Genomic DNA, 17498 nt, shown 5'->3' with positions numbered 1-17498 from the left:
AGATGCGGTGGCGTATACTGCCCTGCTGAGGAATGAGTTACTGGGGGCGGGGATAGAGTCTGTGCCGGACCCCCACACGGACGACCGGCGGCAGGCAGTCCTCTCTCACGACTCTCACAGCCTTTTTAGGGTAAGAGTCAAGACAAAAATTGCTTTTTAACTCCAAAACAAAGTGTTTCTGAAAAGTCCTCGAAGTCACACACACTGACGTCATAATGACAAAGCTGTCGAGCTAATATCAGGATAATGATACTTTATAATGAGTTGAAGTGACTCAGAGGCATAATGTTACATTTCAGCAGTCAAATGTGTACTTACTTACATTATCCTAAATGTTTCTAATCATTTTAATATCTAGAGAATTGTTTTATTTTATTCAAGGTAATGATATATTACATTTTATTGCATGTAATGGCATTGTATCCCTTTTGCAGTCAGTCACTTTTAATACAGTTTTAAGCCACATTTGAAGTTACTCTTTCTAGATGTTTCTAGATTTTTAACTGTTTATTTTAACCGAATGAAATATTGTAGGCATTGGACGTCTAAATAAAAAAAGAAATTGAGAATCAAGTCCAGAAAAAGTTAGCGGCAGCCAGAGAGCTTCAGACAAACACTGATATAAAGTGAGAAACTGCTTCATTTAGTGTTTTTACCCCCTTCTAATAGAATAGAATAGACCATTCGTTTCGGAGAGGACACCTCAATTGAGAATTTCACACTTAAAACCTCCAAACCAAGAGAAGCCAACTGCAAACTAACATGATCCCACCCCATTCAACTACGCCACCAAACTCTTGCCTTGTGTTATTGTGTTCTCATGGCAGAAAATGACACATTGCACGCATTACTGAAAGATAATCCCTAACTGTAGCTCTGCTTTGTGTTCACCCCCCTGCAGTACACTGTCCACGCGAAGAGAGTGCCTTTTGATAGCGACAATGAGGTCTCACCCTACTCCCTTTCTCCACTTAGTAACAAGAGGTAAGACAGGTCTCACATGCTGCACAGACACTGTGCTCTAACTATGGTGTGTATTAACGTATCTTTTTTGTTTTCTTCTCAACATCACGCAGTCACAAGCTGCTCCGCTCGCCTCGTAAGCCAGCACGTAAGATCTCTAAGATCCCCTTCAAGGTGCTGGACGCTCCAGAGCTGCAGGACGACTTCTACCTCAACCTGGTAGACTGGTCTGCGGGGAACCTGCTCAGTGTGGGTCTGGGGGCCTGCGTCTACCTGTGGAGCGCCTGCACCAGCCAGGTGAGGGGGGGGGGGGCAGAGAGACATACACTTATAGTTGGGAGTTGATTGGGGAATATCTTCTAAATAGATGCATAGAAGGGCAGGAATATAATCTGTGTTTGATCTGTTGATAGTATGGCAGAAGAGAGAACCTTTTTTCCACTTTGTGATGAAAGCGCAAAATGTAGTACATGTGTAGCTTTTTAAAATATATTCAGATTGACATTCTGATGCCGTAAATGCTGCTGTTCATTTAAAAAAGCCACTTTAGCCACCATCAAGCGGCTGTTTTCAGGCCCACATATATTATTTGTATGCAAGGAAAAATGAACTACTATGCAATGTAGGGCAATTATAAATGAAAAAAATGTAACCAGCGAAATGGCTGTATATGATTTGAACCATTCTTTAAACACATCCTGATTATGCAGGGTTTGAGATTACCCATGGCCTGTTGGCAAGAGAGTTACTCTGTGGTCCTCAAATATCCCCTGTTGTTACATCTGTTCTCTTTTGAGACTGCATGTCTTAGTGAGCTAACCAGTTAAAGGTTAATAAACATATAGAAAGTACTGCAACACTTTGATAACTCAATGTTACAGTACAGTTACAAACACCCGACTCAAATGCTACCAGTACTTGTTGCTAGTTAGCCGCTGATATAACGTACTGCTTTATTTTTTACTTTTTAACTGTTGTTGTTGCACTGGCCCTGTGTTGCTGTAACGCTTCAAATGTTACTGTTGTTAGACTCGTGAAGAATGATCTGAACTTCTTTGTTCTTATGGCATCGCACTTTCCAGTAACTAAGTGATCCCTACGCACTGAAGAGCTTACTGTAATAGTACTAGTATAGTTACCCTATTACTACTATAACTACTTCTAAATGTACAACATTTCGTTTTTTTTTTAACTTTTTCAAATAAAATGTGTTGTAAATAGTTTGTAAATGTTGTGTCTTGACAGGTGACAAGATTATGTGACCTTTCTGTGGATGGAGACTCTGTTACGTCTGTGTGTTGGAATGAGAGGGTGAGACACATACTGTATGTACAAGATAACGATGAACAAAAACAACTGGACTGTTATTTTAAGACAGCAGTATGAGGACTACCGTAATTTTCGGACTATAAGGCGCACCTGAATATAAGCCGCAGCAGCGGCATACCACTCTCAGTTCCACTTTTACTTTTGCGCGCTACCTGTCTCACTCTTTTCCGGACTCCAGCTTTTCCTGCTGGAACCCGCCGCTTAAAGGTGGGGGTCCGCGGACCGGCCATAGAGCCCATAGAGTTAAAGGTGTTGGCCGTTAGCTGTAAAAATCCATAGATTAGCTGCACCGTTATATAAGCCGCAGCGTCGAAAAATAGGGAAAAAGGCGCGGCTTATAGTCCGAAAATTACGGTAATCAAAAGTTTTAGCAAAGACAAGAAGGGAAATAACATTGAGTTTGACTTTGTCTCCTATCAGGGGAGTCTTGTTGCCGTAGGAACCCACAAAGGTTACGTTCAGATCTGGGACGCAGCCGGAGGGAGGAAGCTGAGCAGTCTGGAGGGTCACTCTGCACGAGTAGGTCAGTCAGAGCTGCCGTACACTGCTGACTCATCTGTTTCACTCTGCTTCATCTTCATCACTCAGGCTGTGTGTTTCATCAGATCATTATGAGATAGTGTGACAGAAATGACATATGTTGTCACATTGATTTTGGTTAGATTAAATTGACTGAAATACTCAGTATAAGCTGACAACTTAAAAAGTGATTTGACAAAGGATTAAAAAAGTGAAAGAAAGCAGGAAAGGAAACATGTTGACTTAAGTATTGACAGCGAACATTGGACTATTCCATTATGAGTTGCCTCCTAAAGTCAGACTAGATCTTTGCAGAAAGACATGACTTGAATTTGACTAAAACGAATGAGCATTTTCTTCTTAATATTAGGCAAGGCAAGTTTATTTATAAAGCACCTTTCAACACAAGGCAATTCAAGGTGCTTTACAAAAAATGAAAGACATTCAGACAAAGGCATTTAAAAACAGTCATTAAAAAGAAAAGATAATAAAAGAAACATTAAAAGATAAAAAAGTTACAGTGCAGTTTAAGATATGAATAGTTCACACAGAAGTTCCACTGTACTGATGCCTTTCTTTAAGGTTTCTCCGAACATGAGCTGTGTACGCTTGTATGGCACATACGTTCCGAGCAGCATACAGAGAGAAAAGCAGCCAGGACAGAGTCCCCAGACACTGATTCCCTGGGGTTACTACAAAAAGGAAACACAACCGCTCGGTTTCAATTAGGACATTACTAAGTTTAAAACAGCTGCAAAAATGTTAACTGCTTTTAGCAAAAATAAAGGAAAAAAGAGTTACATGTGTGACTCACACTGACTGTCATACACTACAGGAGGCCTTCAAAACAGAAAGTTATATGGAAAAGGGAATTCAACTATTTAAGACCAAACTTTTCCAAATTCCACCACTAAAGGTGTTATTATAATATAAGAACGATATAGTAACAGTGAAATCATTCCCTCCCTTTGTGCTGGAGGTGCTCTGGCGTGGAACGGAGAGCAGCTGTCGTCGGGGAGTCGGGACCGAGTGATCCTGCAGCGAGACGTCAGGACCCCCCCCTCAGCTGAGAGGAGGCTGCAGGGTCACAGACAGGAAGTGTGCGGCCTCAAGTGGTCCCCGGACCACCAGCACCTCGCGTCCGGGGGCAACGACAACAAGGTAAGAGAGAGATGATGGTAAAGAAAATGAATAAATCTTTGAAAATAAGTAAGATTGAACATATCTGTTGTCTCCTGCCAGCTGCTGGTGTGGAACAGCTCTAGCCTGCTCCCTGTGCAGCAGTACAGCGACCACCTGGCGGCGGTGAAAGCCATCGCCTGGTCCCCCCACCAGCACGGGCTGCTGGCCTCAGGGGGGGGCACGGCCGACCGCTGCCTGCGCTTCTGGAACACTCTGACGGGCCAGGCCCTGCAGAGCACTGACACCGGGTCCCAGGTCTGCAACCTGGCCTGGTCCAAACACGCTAATGAACTGGTGAGGTCACACACACGCACGCATGCACGCACGCACGCACGCACGCACGCACGCACGCACGCACCCACGCACACACACACACACACACACACACACACACACACACACACACACACACACACACAGTTATCTGTAGATATTTGTAATTAAAATAGTTTGTTCTTACAATTGACTCCTATTCAAACTTATTTAGATATCTTCAATTCAGTTACGTGTTCTTATTTCAAGTTGACTCATCCACAATGTAATTTTGATCATTTGTAATTGTAATTCTAAAAGTTAAATAATCACTAGTTAAATGGTTCATTATTGATGGCAATAATTTCATTGTGACTTTCATGTAAATTGTTCTTACCACCAAATGTACCAAAAGTAATTACAATGTTCATTTTAGATATCTACAATTACAACTAAACTACAGCTATCACAAATAAAATAACAGATTCTATTGTGATTAGTTGTAATTCAATTATTGTAAAAGTAACCAGTAAGATTGAAATGTAAGATTTGCATTTAAAAAATAGCATTTGTGATATTTGAAATATCTCTTGGTTCAGTGCTAAACATTGGTGTTGTATTTTGATAATGACCATTCTTAATGTTATTCCCGTAAAACACCTTCCACGCAAGATAAGTCGACGAATGGCTTCAGCCTGACCACGCCCACATATCTGAAATGCTTTGTTGATTTGTCAGGCATATCAGAAATGTTATTCTTGATATCTAAAAATTGAAAATTCCTTTTTTACATGTAACAATCTTTTTTCAACTCCTAAAAATCAAATTAAGTGATAGTTATGCTTACTGTTGAAAACATATTTAGGGTTAGATTCAGGATCCGGTTTTGGTTAGCATCTTTATGTATCATGTTAACTTTATCCCACTGATAACTTCAATTCATATTTCTTTTATTTTCCAGATGTTGAAATGTCATTTAGATTGAAAACCAGTGTTAGGGTTCACTGTAGGTTAGGTTTGCTTTGTATCCACATTGTCATAATAAGCAAAATATTCAGCCATGACAGAAAATGTAAAACTGTGCTCATGTACTTCAACACAACAAACTAATACAGAACCTCAGCGGGCTCACAGAGGGTTGGGATATTAGGTCCGATTATAACTCCATTCCAGATCTAGACTTGCATATGTGATCTATAAGTTAATCATGCTGTCTCTGTTTGCAGGTGAGCACTCACGGCTACTCTCAGAACCAGATCCTGGTGTGGAAGTATCCGTCGCTGACGCAGGTGGCCAAGCTGACCGGACACTCCTACAGAGTGCTGTACCTGGTGAGACTGCAGCTTTAAACTACTGGCCATGCAGCTCCTCTGTCAATATTTAGAGAAAGAGCTATTCAGATGCTTCCTTTTAATTATCTTATTTCCTATTTACAACATTTAATAAGTTTTTCTTATCCCATCAAGGGTCAGGGGGTTAATATGCTGATTGAAAAAAATTGGCAAATTGGTTATGTATGTGATATTGAAAAATTACCTTTTCCTTATTCACGCTGTTTTTGGGACAGCCTAGTCACCTTTTTTATATGCAAATAATGACTCTTTTTCATTCATTAATATACGTAACTTGTGACATAAGCAATCTAATAAATGTATTAGAGCAGGGGTTCCCAAACTTTTTCAGCATGAGACCCAAAACAGAAATGTTGTGGTCCTATGGGACCCAAGCTCAAAAAATGTCGTGATTTTCCATAATATCTACAGTTATAAACAAAGAATGCAACACACCATGAATTTAAAAATGTAAATGAAAATATTTATTTAATTATAAAAGTGCATCGCAGCAATTAGGTTTCTCACCATAACAACCTTCCCTTTGAGCTTGCCCAGAAAAAAATAAGGATCAAAGCAGAAAGTCGAAACATGGGACATGCAGTCAAGTATATACAGTAAAAATCAAATTTAAATTATACAATTATCAAAAGTGCAATATTAAGTTTGTCGCTAGCTCAAAAACTATGTACACACCATTTTAAACTATTTTAAATGAACAAAGAACAAACATGTGGTAAACAGAAAGGGACAAAACACTAACTGAAGTGCAGTCAAGTGTATACAGTACATCACAGGTGAAACCACATTTAAATGATCAGAAGTGCAACATTAAGTTTGTCACTAGATCAAAAACTATGTACACACATTTTTTAAACACTTTTAAATGAACAGAGCTGTTTTAAAACACTCTGAGAGACAAAGAAACTCCAACACTTGGCAACTGATTAACTTTTTTTTTTGTGGAGGCTGACTTGATAGGATGCCCTCAGTGCCCCTCTGTTCCCTTTGAATGCCTGAAAATAACAGAGAAGATATTATCATTAACATTGCTGGGTTATTGGGTGATTTTTAATAGCAGCCGGAGTACGCTATATACCCAATGTGGACCTGGCAACCGCATTTATAGCGCATTACACTACATGTTACTTGTTAGACGCTTTTATCCAAAGCGACTTACATACTCAATACTGTGGGGAATCCCCACAGAGGGATTTTGACAGGGTTTTTGCACAAAAGATCCAAGCGCGCACAGAAGAAATCTGAGCCGCTGCAGAATGTAGTGGACTCGCGGGAGCGAGTAGAGGACGCGCGAGAGCGCGCAGCTGGCGGTCCGCTCCGGGGCTCAGTCTGCATTTCATCCAACTTTGCATTAACGAAACAATTTCACAACAGACCGTGGCAAACTCACAAAAACACAAAACAAATGATTAAAATGAGTGACTTACTTTTCCGCCGTCAAAACACTGCTTCTTGAAAGACTCTTCTTTGCAGATGAAAAAATCCTTCGATTTGTCCCGATGCAGAGGATGTTTTGTTTGGAGATGCAGGTCCAATTTATTCATTTTCAAGCTTTCGTTACTGAGCACCTCTCCACATAAAACACACTGAGGCCGCTCCTCTCCATTTCTAACAGCTTTTGTGAAGCCAACGTTTAAAAACTCCTCTTTGTATCGTCTTTTTGCCATCATGTACGATCGGGATTAATCAACAGACAATAAACTTTCGCGGGGGACGCGTCAGAGCTGATACAAATACAATCTTTTATTTTTAGTTTATTTGTATTTAGAAAATTAAATCATTCAATATACAATGCTATATTGCATAATTTCTTTTTCAAAATAAAAAATAAAATAAAAAAATTATAAAAAGATTGTATTTGCAACGCAGCCATCAGCTCTGACGCTGTGTGTGTGTAGCAATGCATTTAACTGCGACCCAATCAAAAATGGGTCGCGACCCTGAGTTTGGGAAAGGCTGTATTAGAGTATAAAGTCCTCTACTTTGGTTGAGATGAAGTAGCACCACCGAAATAGTTTTGAATTCCAATTTACCGATTGAAACATCCCAAAAATGTCCCCCTCACCAGTTATTCTCTCTCTGTCCTCTGTTGGCAGGCTGTGTCACCAGACGGGGAGGCCATCGTCACAGGAGCTGGGGATGAGACACTACGTTTCTGGAACGTCTTCAGTAAGACACGCTGCACCAAGGTACAGTCCAATAGAGCGCAACATAACCATCAAACTGTCTGACGTCTTTGTTGTTGGAAGTTACTGAATGATTGCATTCTTGGAATTTCCTGTGTTGATAAGTTCGATGGAACCATGCCGACTTTTGTAAGAAATTGTGTAGAAACGACTGCATTCCCATTGAAAGTGCTTTGAAATTGGACAGTTAAATTAGCTTGGCAAAAACTTGGGCGCATCATTTCCAGGGTAGAGCCCATGGATGTATGAACAGAACTGGATACAGCCGTTGAAATGGGGCCTTGTTAGTTCCTATGCAAATTGCTCATTGGCACATTAAGCCAAAACTTTTTGACTTTCGAGGGCAAAATGATGCAGATGTTCCATGTACTCAGGAAGTGGAAAGGGCGGTGAAGCAAATTTAAGGGAGGGACCAAACAGTGGTACTACAACTTCTGTGTCGGATACGTGATGTCATCAGGCCGAATTTCTTTGACATCAACCCACATTAGGAAAGAGTTGTCTGTAAATCAGTGGATAGTTTCTAGTCAGGTAAATTAACTTCACTTGAATAGTAGCTTTTTAAATCATTTGTTCGTGATTCCAGAGTTATCTTCTTTCTCCAATCATTTGACTGAGCCAAGATTGTCCTTGAGGGAGAGCATTGGAGGCGGGGCTTAGGCCTCAATGTGGATTTTTGCACTCGAGTCAGTTCAAAATGGGTTCATGCGCCACTGAGCAAGTTTCATAGGAAGGAACTATGCCCCGCCTCCAACGCTGTACCCAGTTCTCTATATAATGCCATTGTCTTAGCTCTGTCAAATGAAAGGTGAAGAAAAACAAACGGCCATTGGTGCGATTTATAACTTATAGGACCCAATTGTTTGTTCGTGGAAAGGTAAAAGCTGACGGAAGTAACGGAAGATTTGCTTGAAAGCCTGGCACACCTTTTGGGGGCTTGGTCGGACCTAGCTCAGCAACAAGAAGGGAAGTGGGTGTGTCTTAGCCTATTTTGATTTTTTTGTTTTGTTTTAGGGTAGAGGCACACAGCCATAACACAGTGTTTAGTCATCTTTATTGTTTGTGACACTATTCAATCTTTCTGTTCCCAGGAATCGAAGTCGGTGCTGAACCTGTTCACCAGGATACGATAGTGAGCAGCCGGTCAGGACTGGGTCAGGAGAAGGGTCCTGAGCTTTGACTGAAACGCACAGTCACCAGCCACAGCTCACAGACTAGCTCTTACAGCGCTCTCATCTCAGTGCACCACCAGCACCACAGTCCTCCTCAAACCCCCCTTTTCTACAGAGGCAGACCAACAACAACTGCCCCCCCTCACAGTGACGTCACTGATTAAAAAACGTAAGCAGTTTACTGTCAGGACATGTTGTCTGCTTTAAATAAAGTCAGTCTTGTTATCTTTTTCTGTTGTGGAAGTGATGAAATTGTTTTTATTATATATTAGCAGAAGTATACGTGTACATGATTATAAGCTATATAATTTCTCTTTTTTTTTAAAAGGCTCTCCTTTGTAACAGAGAGAAGAAGAAGCCTAGCTTGGGTGTGTGTTGGGGGGGATTTCTATATTTTGATAATGTGTGAAAATGATCTACAAGCATTATGAAAGAGAAAAGAAACAATAAATAAGTGAACACACACACAGCTGCTCATGCAGATGCAAAGAATGAACTGTTTATTGTTGTTTGTTACGGAGAGCGGAGATGGGACACTTTTTTACAAGAGTCTTGTAATAAAAACATGTTGCACAGAGCTCCTTTTATCCGAATAATCGTCCATTCAATCTCTGTTTTTGCTTTGGTTCAATCCAAGTATTATGGATATGTTGTCCATCGTCCCCAAACGGTCCAATTTGGCACCATTTACCAGTGAAGCAGATTCCGGATGTTTCTTCCCGAGCGCAGTGCTCCGAGCTCAGTCTATCTATGGGATTATCCGGCCCCCTGCAGACCCCGACAGAGGAGAGAAAACTCCTTCACGATCTCCTTAACGCGTCGCTTGTTGGTTTGCTCCCTGTAAGAAAGACAAATCAATGGATTTAGTCAAAACAACAGACTTTATTTCACTGTTTCTTGTGTCTCTTTTGCACATATATCTAGTTCCCTTGAGCTATAATGCAAAAAAGGTGTCCCTAATCATGTTTCCTTTATAATTAGTTCAGTTAGAGGGGGTTAGTTTCTTAGTATTAGATCAAATAATATATTTGTCGGGACGTACAGAGTGCCTTTTAATAATGCTTAGATACTTTTGGTATTTCCCTTCTCCCAATTCATTACAGCTCAGTTCCCCTGAGTTGATTGGAGGTGAACCAGATCACCTGCTGGCTCCTGATTAAAAATTGAGAGCAGCTGGGTGCATTTCCTCTCGGCCAATCAGGTGCTTTTCAGAGGGCTTAAGAGAGGAGGAGAACTGCTCCCCCACATCACTCTGATACTTCCTGATGCAGACCTCATTTCAGCAGATACTCACAGCTGGAAACTCTTTAGGCACTCTTGAGACTTCTTTGAAACTTTTCTGATTCAGAGATGTTAGGGCACTGAGACCTAGCTGGATTGGAAATGAAAAACCCCTTACCCTATGTTACCAGACTCGGGGCAGATTCTAGTGCCCTTGTTGGTAACTCCTGCAGCCTTTATTTTGTTTATTTTAATCAAATCCCCGCTCATAAACAGCTCCCTATGGTGAAAGAAGCTTTTGTATTTTATGAAAGAGGCTTTTGTGTCAAGGCACAGATATTTTCTACAAGAAAACATGGTTGGGTACTGGTTCTGAGGCTTCTTCCTGATAAAATGATACATTGTGGAATCAGTATAACTCACTGAACTCATCTGATTAGGGTTGCTTGTCATTGTCCCTTTTTCATATTTTCTACTGAGACACCTAAATGTAGTTTTATTTGTATATGAATCAAGAGTTTGAAACAGTGTTGGTGTTTGAAACTGTACCAGGTGCAGCCTCACCGCAGTAGCTGCTGGCTGAAGCTGTGCTTCTGCTCTGAGGAGACGTGTGCAGAGGGGAACCCTGGGCTCTGTAGACTTTCCTTCAGCCACTGAGCCAGCAGAGCCGGGCAGTGTCGGTTCAGACTCAACAACACCTCGGAGAAATGCTCCGTCAGACTGCGGGAGGACTCGCCTCCTACCGCCTGAGACAGAAATAAAAACTTAAGCTTCTCTAGAAGACACTATGACTAAACATCAGAGAGAACATGCATGCAGGAGCACTTTGTATCACATCCAGTTGTTTGTGGTGTTTCACCTGGAGTATGGTCTCTGTCAGAAGCTGTCCGTCCCTCTGCAACACTTCCCCGAGGGAGGGCATGTCCTTACAGCGAGGCAACAGCTCCGTCTGCCAGGGACACGCGTTGAAATTAGATTAGTTTTCTTTTTAAATCGCTTACAATAAAAAGAAAATGACTTTGCTTACTTACAAAGAATTGAGCGGCAGCTTTTACTGTGGGTGTCTCTGGAAACTTAAGTGTTAGAATCCCTAGGGGGGAAAAAAGAGTAAAAGCACTTTATTTTTACAAATACTTCAACAAACAAGTCCCAACATCCAAGATTATGGAAAACAAAACAAAAAAAAGGCTTTTTTTCACATTTCAATTCGACAACACATTGAACTGAATCTAAAATAATCACAAAGTGCTGAAATATTTAACAAAAATCTGTCGTACATTAAACAATGGCCTATACTCACCGCAGTAAAACAGCCCTTTAACATCGAGCTGCTCAGACAGGTAGAGTTCAGGCTTCCTCTTAAGAATCTAAGTGAACACAAAGTGATCAGGGGACAGTTCTGTGTGCTGCAGACTTACAGAACAAAGAACGAGAACACTCAACCCACCTGAGCGTGAAGGTTCATAAATGATTCTGCGATGTCAGGATGATTCCGTGGACCTGAGGATGAAATACAAGATGAGACAGGAGAAATATCTCTGAGATCATCAAGACATTTCTCTGTCGATGTTTGTTACCTTGCTGAAATAAATGAAGTGTCACAGATGTCAACACCTCTATGAGGCCCCTGATGGTACAGAGGTGTTGTTCCTCTCCGGAGAATATGTGAACCATCTAAAACAAGAGAAAGAAAATAAGATTTGATTTCCAAAGAATTTGAATGTTAGGTCGTGGGTCATAGGGACACATTCCTGGCCGTAGAGGTCCTATTATCCCTTTGGGGGGTTCCCTTTCCTGTAGTGTGTTCTATAGGTTTTATGTTTATGGTCTACAAAGGCTTAAATCCCAAAGTCTCAAATCACAACAGAACTGGCCAGCTAACCAATCAGACCAGACTGGGCTCTAGTTTCAGACAGAGGGTGAAAAGAGGTGCTGCAGCACAGGCAGTATGAGAAAAATAAAGAGCTTTTTGAACATTAAAGCATGGAGACATGTCCCAGTAGAGGCACTAAATACAAATATGAACCAGAAAATGTCCTCTTAAAGAGTTATGCACCAGAGTTAGAGTCAGAATTAGAGTTTTGAGGGATCATGCATTAACTCAGGCCCTGATCTGTGGAGGCGTACCTGCCGGGCAAGGTCCAGAGCTGAGGATTGTGGGTAGGCGCTGTAGATCTGCCCCAGCATCTCGCTCAGATGAGCCACCATTGGCCCAAAATCATGTAGGAGAGTTCGGACCGACTTATCGAAGACCCCACACACTGCCTGCAGAGGGAGAGAGCTGTGAGTCATGCATACATCATACATGCACACAAAACATCACATACATACATATTTATGCAAGCAGTACAAAAACTCCTACCTCTACTACTTCTGAGTCATCAAGCCACTTGCTGAGGATGGTTTGGATCAATGTGAACACTTGCTGCAGAACAACAACTACCTAAAAACAACATTTGATAAGATTTTATTTTAATATTTCACATCAATTAACAATTTATACTTATATCACCTTTCAAAAGGGTGAGAGCAGTTTAAAATGCTTCACAGACGACTGAAAAGACAGAAATAAGAAGACAGAACAAGCAGAAAGGCAAAACTAAACAAATAAGACCAATGCTGGATTGTAATACAATTTAATTCAAAGCTATACTAACCAAGAAAAACAATATGGAATAACGAAAATAGATGAAGTAATAAACCATAACTTTGAATGAAATGATACAGCATAAATACCATTTAAAATCTCCATAAACCATTCTTAGATAAAAGCCTGAATTGGTAGGTTTAATGTTTATTTTGAAAGATTCTCAGGCAAACTGTTCCGGAAGCTCTGATCATAAGAGCAAAAGCTTGCTCACAAGTAGATCTTTATGTAGGTTTGTATTTTGATACATTCTTGACATGTCTGCGATATTGAGTGTTGTTTCAACAAAGCACAATTTGGAAACATTGAAATACTGTAGTTTTAAGATGATGGAGGTAGTGGTACATGAACTCACTGGATTGGGGGTGCTCTGAGGGGTGGAGGGTCTCTGGCTGGAGGCGGACTCTGAGCTGTCTGAGTCTCTGATGTCCAGAGTGGTGAAGAGGCTTGACAGCATCCCCAGGATGTGGACGATAGCCTGTTTGTTAGTGGGGTCCGGCTGTGCAGGGAGACAGAGTGGGTGGGTCAGATATTACACCTTGTGATGCCAGTGAACATTTACAGCTGTTGTGAGAGCAAAGTACTTAGTAGCACTAGTGATGGCCTGTGTAATAGTCCTGTTTTAGATCGAACTCATCATTTAAGTGGTATTGCTTATTTTTAAACATATGTGACAGTAAAGCACTACTAGAGGAAATCTATGTATTGCAGTATGATATCATATTATGACCTAAAATAGATGTTGTACTTTTGCAGAAAATCTTCCAAGGTGCACACAGCTATTTTTTTTTTGTAGGAGCATGGCCTGTGAACCCGAGGGTCACTGGTTCAAGTCCCCGCATGGACCAATAAAATAAAATAAATAAATACAAAAACGTGCTTTGGACTGGTAGCTGGAGAGGTGCCAGTTCAACTCCTGGCCCCTGCCGAGGTGCCCTTGAGCAAGGCATTGAACCCCAAAGCGGCATCAGGGTGCCAGACTATGGCAGCCCCTCTGCTTTGACACCCCTCAGTTCATGTGTGTGTTTGTGTGTATGGAAAACAGCACAGTGTTGGATCTTCAGAAGGACATGCATGAGTTTCTTCATACCTCCTGCTGGGCCAGTGTGTCCAGCCGCTGGACGTGAGGGGTGATGAGAGAGTGAAGTCTGCCCAGAATCTCGTCTACAGGCAGGGCGGACAGGAGGAAACCCAGAGCCTGCATCAACCACATGCACTGGCTGCTCTGCACACACACACACACACACACACACACACACACACACACACACACACACACACACACACACACACACACACACACACACACACACACACACACACATGAAGTCCTCAGAGAGACGCTTAGCTTTGCATTTGTGTTTACAAGATTACAAATGACTGCAAATGTTGAAGCCTGTTTACTCACCTTATGGATTTCTTTTACGAGTACATCCTGCAGATATACACAAGTGTTAATGTAAAGACAGCTTTATCGCTAATGATAAACAAAAAGAGGCTGTGTGGGACCTGTGAGACGGTCAGGACGTCCTGGGCGTAGGGGCTGAGGTCATGTCTGCACTCCCTGCAGATCCTCTTCAGAGTGGACACACTGGACACAGACAGCTCTGGCTTCACAAGGCCCTGAAGCACCATGGGTAATATGCCACCCAACATCACGGGGTGATCTGCCAGCCACTCAGCCAGAGATCCTGGACAACAGGGGAAATTCAGAATGCATACTCAAAGTGAATGGGTGTGAAGCCATACCAAAAAACTAAAAGTAACATAATCGGGTATTCTAATACTAATATTTGGCTTTAAAGGAGACTTCAATATATAAAACTCACATTTTTAGTGCCACAAAAACGTCATTACTCTGGAGGGCCAACCGAACGACGAATTATGAAATAAAACAACCTTATCAGTTCTTTGTTGACTTCCTTGGTCATGGGATGCACTTTTCCTACAGTATGTCACATGCAGGATCATCAGAATATACTGACTGACATCGGAGCATATCCACCCACATGTTAAGAACTACCTTGAGATTGGTGCATTGTAATTTCATCGAGAGCTAATCAGAGCAGATTGGGCTTTTTCAGGAGGGGCTCTTAAAGAGACAGGCACTTAAACTGAGCGTTTTAGACAGAAACTGAATTCAGGTTTATTCAGGCTGACAGTATGGGAAATATATTGTTCTAATAAAAACCCTAAACACAAGTATGAACCTGAACATGAGCGTGATATGTCCACTTTAAAGGTGGGGTAGGTAAGTTTGAGAAACCGGCTCGAGATGCACTTTTTGTTATATTCCATGGAATGCTCTTAACATCCTGATAGCAATGAATATCTTAAGTGCTTTGACAAAAAATCCATAAAAAAATGTCATCCGTGGAAGCTGCGGTACTGTAAAAAGCGCACTCAAGCTGGTTTCTCCAAAATTACCTACCCCACCCAAGTCATTATAAAACAAAGCGTTGGAGTTGTTAATAGTGACCCATTAAGAAACAGGAGTTTGGATATGTACCTATGGCGTACATGACGGTGTCAGCCAGCATTACATTGCTGATGTTGATTCTGGGGATGAGACCAATAAGACCTGGGATAACGTCTGAGTAGTTCACGTCTATGGTCTCAGCGATGGACTGGAAGCCAAATAACAGGGCCTCTGTGTCCTGAAGATGGAGAGAAACAAAGTGTATTTATTTACTTTGCAAAAAGTTGTGAATGTAAAGATGTAAAGATTTAGTAGATGAGCATTACCTGCCACACTGCTGACAGTTGGGGGTCCATCAGTTGTCTGCCCAGCCTGTCGTACAGGTTACTGAGCAGCTCCGCCCCCAGCATTTCATACACATACATCAATGTGTCGGAAATGTCAACTCTGTAATGCAAAGGAGAGGTGGAAACACAGTGTGACATAAGGTGAAAGTTAAGTGTGCTGCTACTCTTTTTAGCAACTCAAACATCCAGTGGATGTTTTTAGTTTTGTGTCTTACCTGTAAATTCTGAACTGCTCCTTGTCGTCAGAGGACCAGGAGGCGTACTCCTCCTGGGAGGGATAGTGGGATTTATGTAGCAGCACATCCACCAGTTGGAAGTAAACTGGCCTGTAGACCTGCAGGTAAACTGCCTGCTTCTCCTCATCAAATGACAAGATGTCATCCTAAATAAGCAAGACAAAATGAAATAGAACGTTTGGTTCCTTAATGTTTTGGTAGCAGAGTTACACATAGACACATTTAGTGCTCAATATATCATTTTCATTTACTTCTCAATTAAAACACTAACTAAAGACGTTCATGGGGTGTTTACAGGGACTTGATTGAACTGCATTGGTCTTCAAAATGAACAAATCCGAGGTTAAAAGCCAGTAAAAAACACTGAACAAAATAATAACTAGTTAAAATCAATGTTTTGTATGTATGTAGTTTGGCTTCTGCGAATGTTTGCTCAGCTTGTCTCTTTATAAATTAAGATCTAGATGTGTGATGACTAAGATCAGGTCAAACGTTATTATTAAAAACAGCCAAGATCAAACCAACTATTAAAATATTAAAATAGATAAAGACTCCATTTATGGCAGCTTCTAGCAGACAGCTACAATGCTGATGCATGCACAAAGTGGACACATCGAACATAATGAGTAAACTAAAATAAAAGGACAGTTACCTTAATACAGAAATGTGTTTGGATAGGTTCACAACTCAACAAAATATATAACACGTCTAGTTGTTTGCAGTCATTTAATGCTGAGATGTTTCATATTAAACCACTAACTTCTTTATCAGAAAATAACGTTTAAAAAAAAATGTAATGTACAAAACATGTTTTTTTATCGAATTAGTTTTTTTAGCGTACCTGCAGAGTGTACCAGAAGGTGAGCGTCAGGGAGCTGGTGGTCTCACTGACCGGGTAGTACCCTGGGATGCCGGTACAGAACAGAATCATGTTCACCAGAGCCAGATACTCCTGCCAGTGCTCCACCTGTTCCAACAAAACCCTGTCAGACACAAACACATTGTTCCCAATTAAGAAATAAAAGTAATTTGCTGAAGCCAGGTTAAAGGAAGGTGGTGTGTGTGTGTGTGTGTGTGTGTGTGTGTGTGTGTGTGTGTGTGTGTGTGTGTGTGTGTGTGTGTGTGTGTGTGTGTGTGTGTGTGTGTGTGTGTGTGTGTACCTGGAGTGTGTTTCCCCCATAGCAACAGCGATACGACAGATACCATGTGAGCTCTCCATGTCCCCGTCCCTCGCCGCTGTCTTCAGCTGGTCATGGAGACCGAGCACCAGAGGCATCAGGGTCACCAGAGCATCAGTGTACCTGCACATACACCTTCTGATTCACACACCTGCACATGGACTGTGACCTTTACAAACATGTATGATGCAGTGTAAAGTGGTAGAAGATATATTTGGATGCTTTGCTTAAGTGAAATAAGGTATACCACAATGTGAAAATACTCGTCTTAAAATAAAAGTCTTTCATTCAATACCTTTTATAAGTCTTTGTCATTAAAATGTAGTTCAAACGTATGATAAATGTGTAAAAATATATTGATTGGTTCCTTATTGTTCCCTGTCAGTTTTTTTTAAAAACAATTTTTCCAGTAATAGTATTGCTAAATTGATGTGCTGCAATGTACTGCATAGATGTTCAAGGTTGTACCAAGTTCTACTTATGAACTGTTTTCGT

General features: G+C 41.2%; 2 protein-coding genes across 3 annotated transcripts in view; one reads left to right on the top strand and one right to left on the bottom strand.

The window, feature by feature from the left end:
* The window catches only part of fzr1b (fizzy/cell division cycle 20 related 1b), an 11942-nt gene extending 2495 nt beyond the window's left edge, over positions 1 to 9447 (top strand). For both annotated transcript variants that reach the window (XM_010782098.1, XM_010782099.1), the window contains exons 5-14: positions 3 to 130; positions 902 to 984; positions 1077 to 1260; positions 2209 to 2274; positions 2713 to 2815; positions 3791 to 3972; positions 4054 to 4287; positions 5472 to 5576; positions 7694 to 7786; positions 8875 to 9447. In XM_010782098.1, the coding sequence (XP_010780400.1) occupies positions 3 to 130; positions 902 to 984; positions 1077 to 1260; positions 2209 to 2274; positions 2713 to 2815; positions 3791 to 3972; positions 4054 to 4287; positions 5472 to 5576; positions 7694 to 7786; positions 8875 to 8916 (1220 nt within the window). In that variant the 3' untranslated portion in view covers positions 8917 to 9447. The remainder of the gene's footprint in view (positions 1 to 2; positions 131 to 901; positions 985 to 1076; positions 1261 to 2208; positions 2275 to 2712; positions 2816 to 3790; positions 3973 to 4053; positions 4288 to 5471; positions 5577 to 7693; positions 7787 to 8874) is intronic.
* On the bottom strand, positions 9429 to 17166 carry LOC104954894 (importin-13). The gene is made up of 18 exons (XM_010782101.1): positions 16986 to 17166; positions 16667 to 16808; positions 15805 to 15971; positions 15569 to 15689; positions 15333 to 15480; positions 14333 to 14514; positions 14232 to 14258; positions 13914 to 14048; positions 13179 to 13322; positions 12539 to 12619; positions 12304 to 12441; positions 11754 to 11850; positions 11624 to 11676; positions 11477 to 11543; positions 11208 to 11266; positions 11036 to 11125; positions 10741 to 10922; positions 9429 to 9793 (listed from the first exon to the last, which is right to left on the bottom strand). Exons 1-18 carry the CDS (start codon positions 17132 to 17134, stop codon positions 9712 to 9714), a joined length of 2064 nt encoding a protein of 687 aa, XP_010780403.1. The 5' UTR covers positions 17135 to 17166; the 3' UTR covers positions 9429 to 9711.
* Positions 17167 to 17498: the final 332 nt, after the last annotated feature.

The sequence above is a fragment of the Notothenia coriiceps genome, unplaced genomic scaffold (assembly GCF_000735185.1).
Source record: "Notothenia coriiceps isolate Sejong01 unplaced genomic scaffold, NC01 NC01_scaffold00024120, whole genome shotgun sequence".
Taxonomy (NCBI): Eukaryota; Metazoa; Chordata; class Actinopteri; order Perciformes; family Nototheniidae; genus Notothenia; species Notothenia coriiceps.
This window is presented reverse-complemented; position numbering and strand designations above follow the sequence as displayed.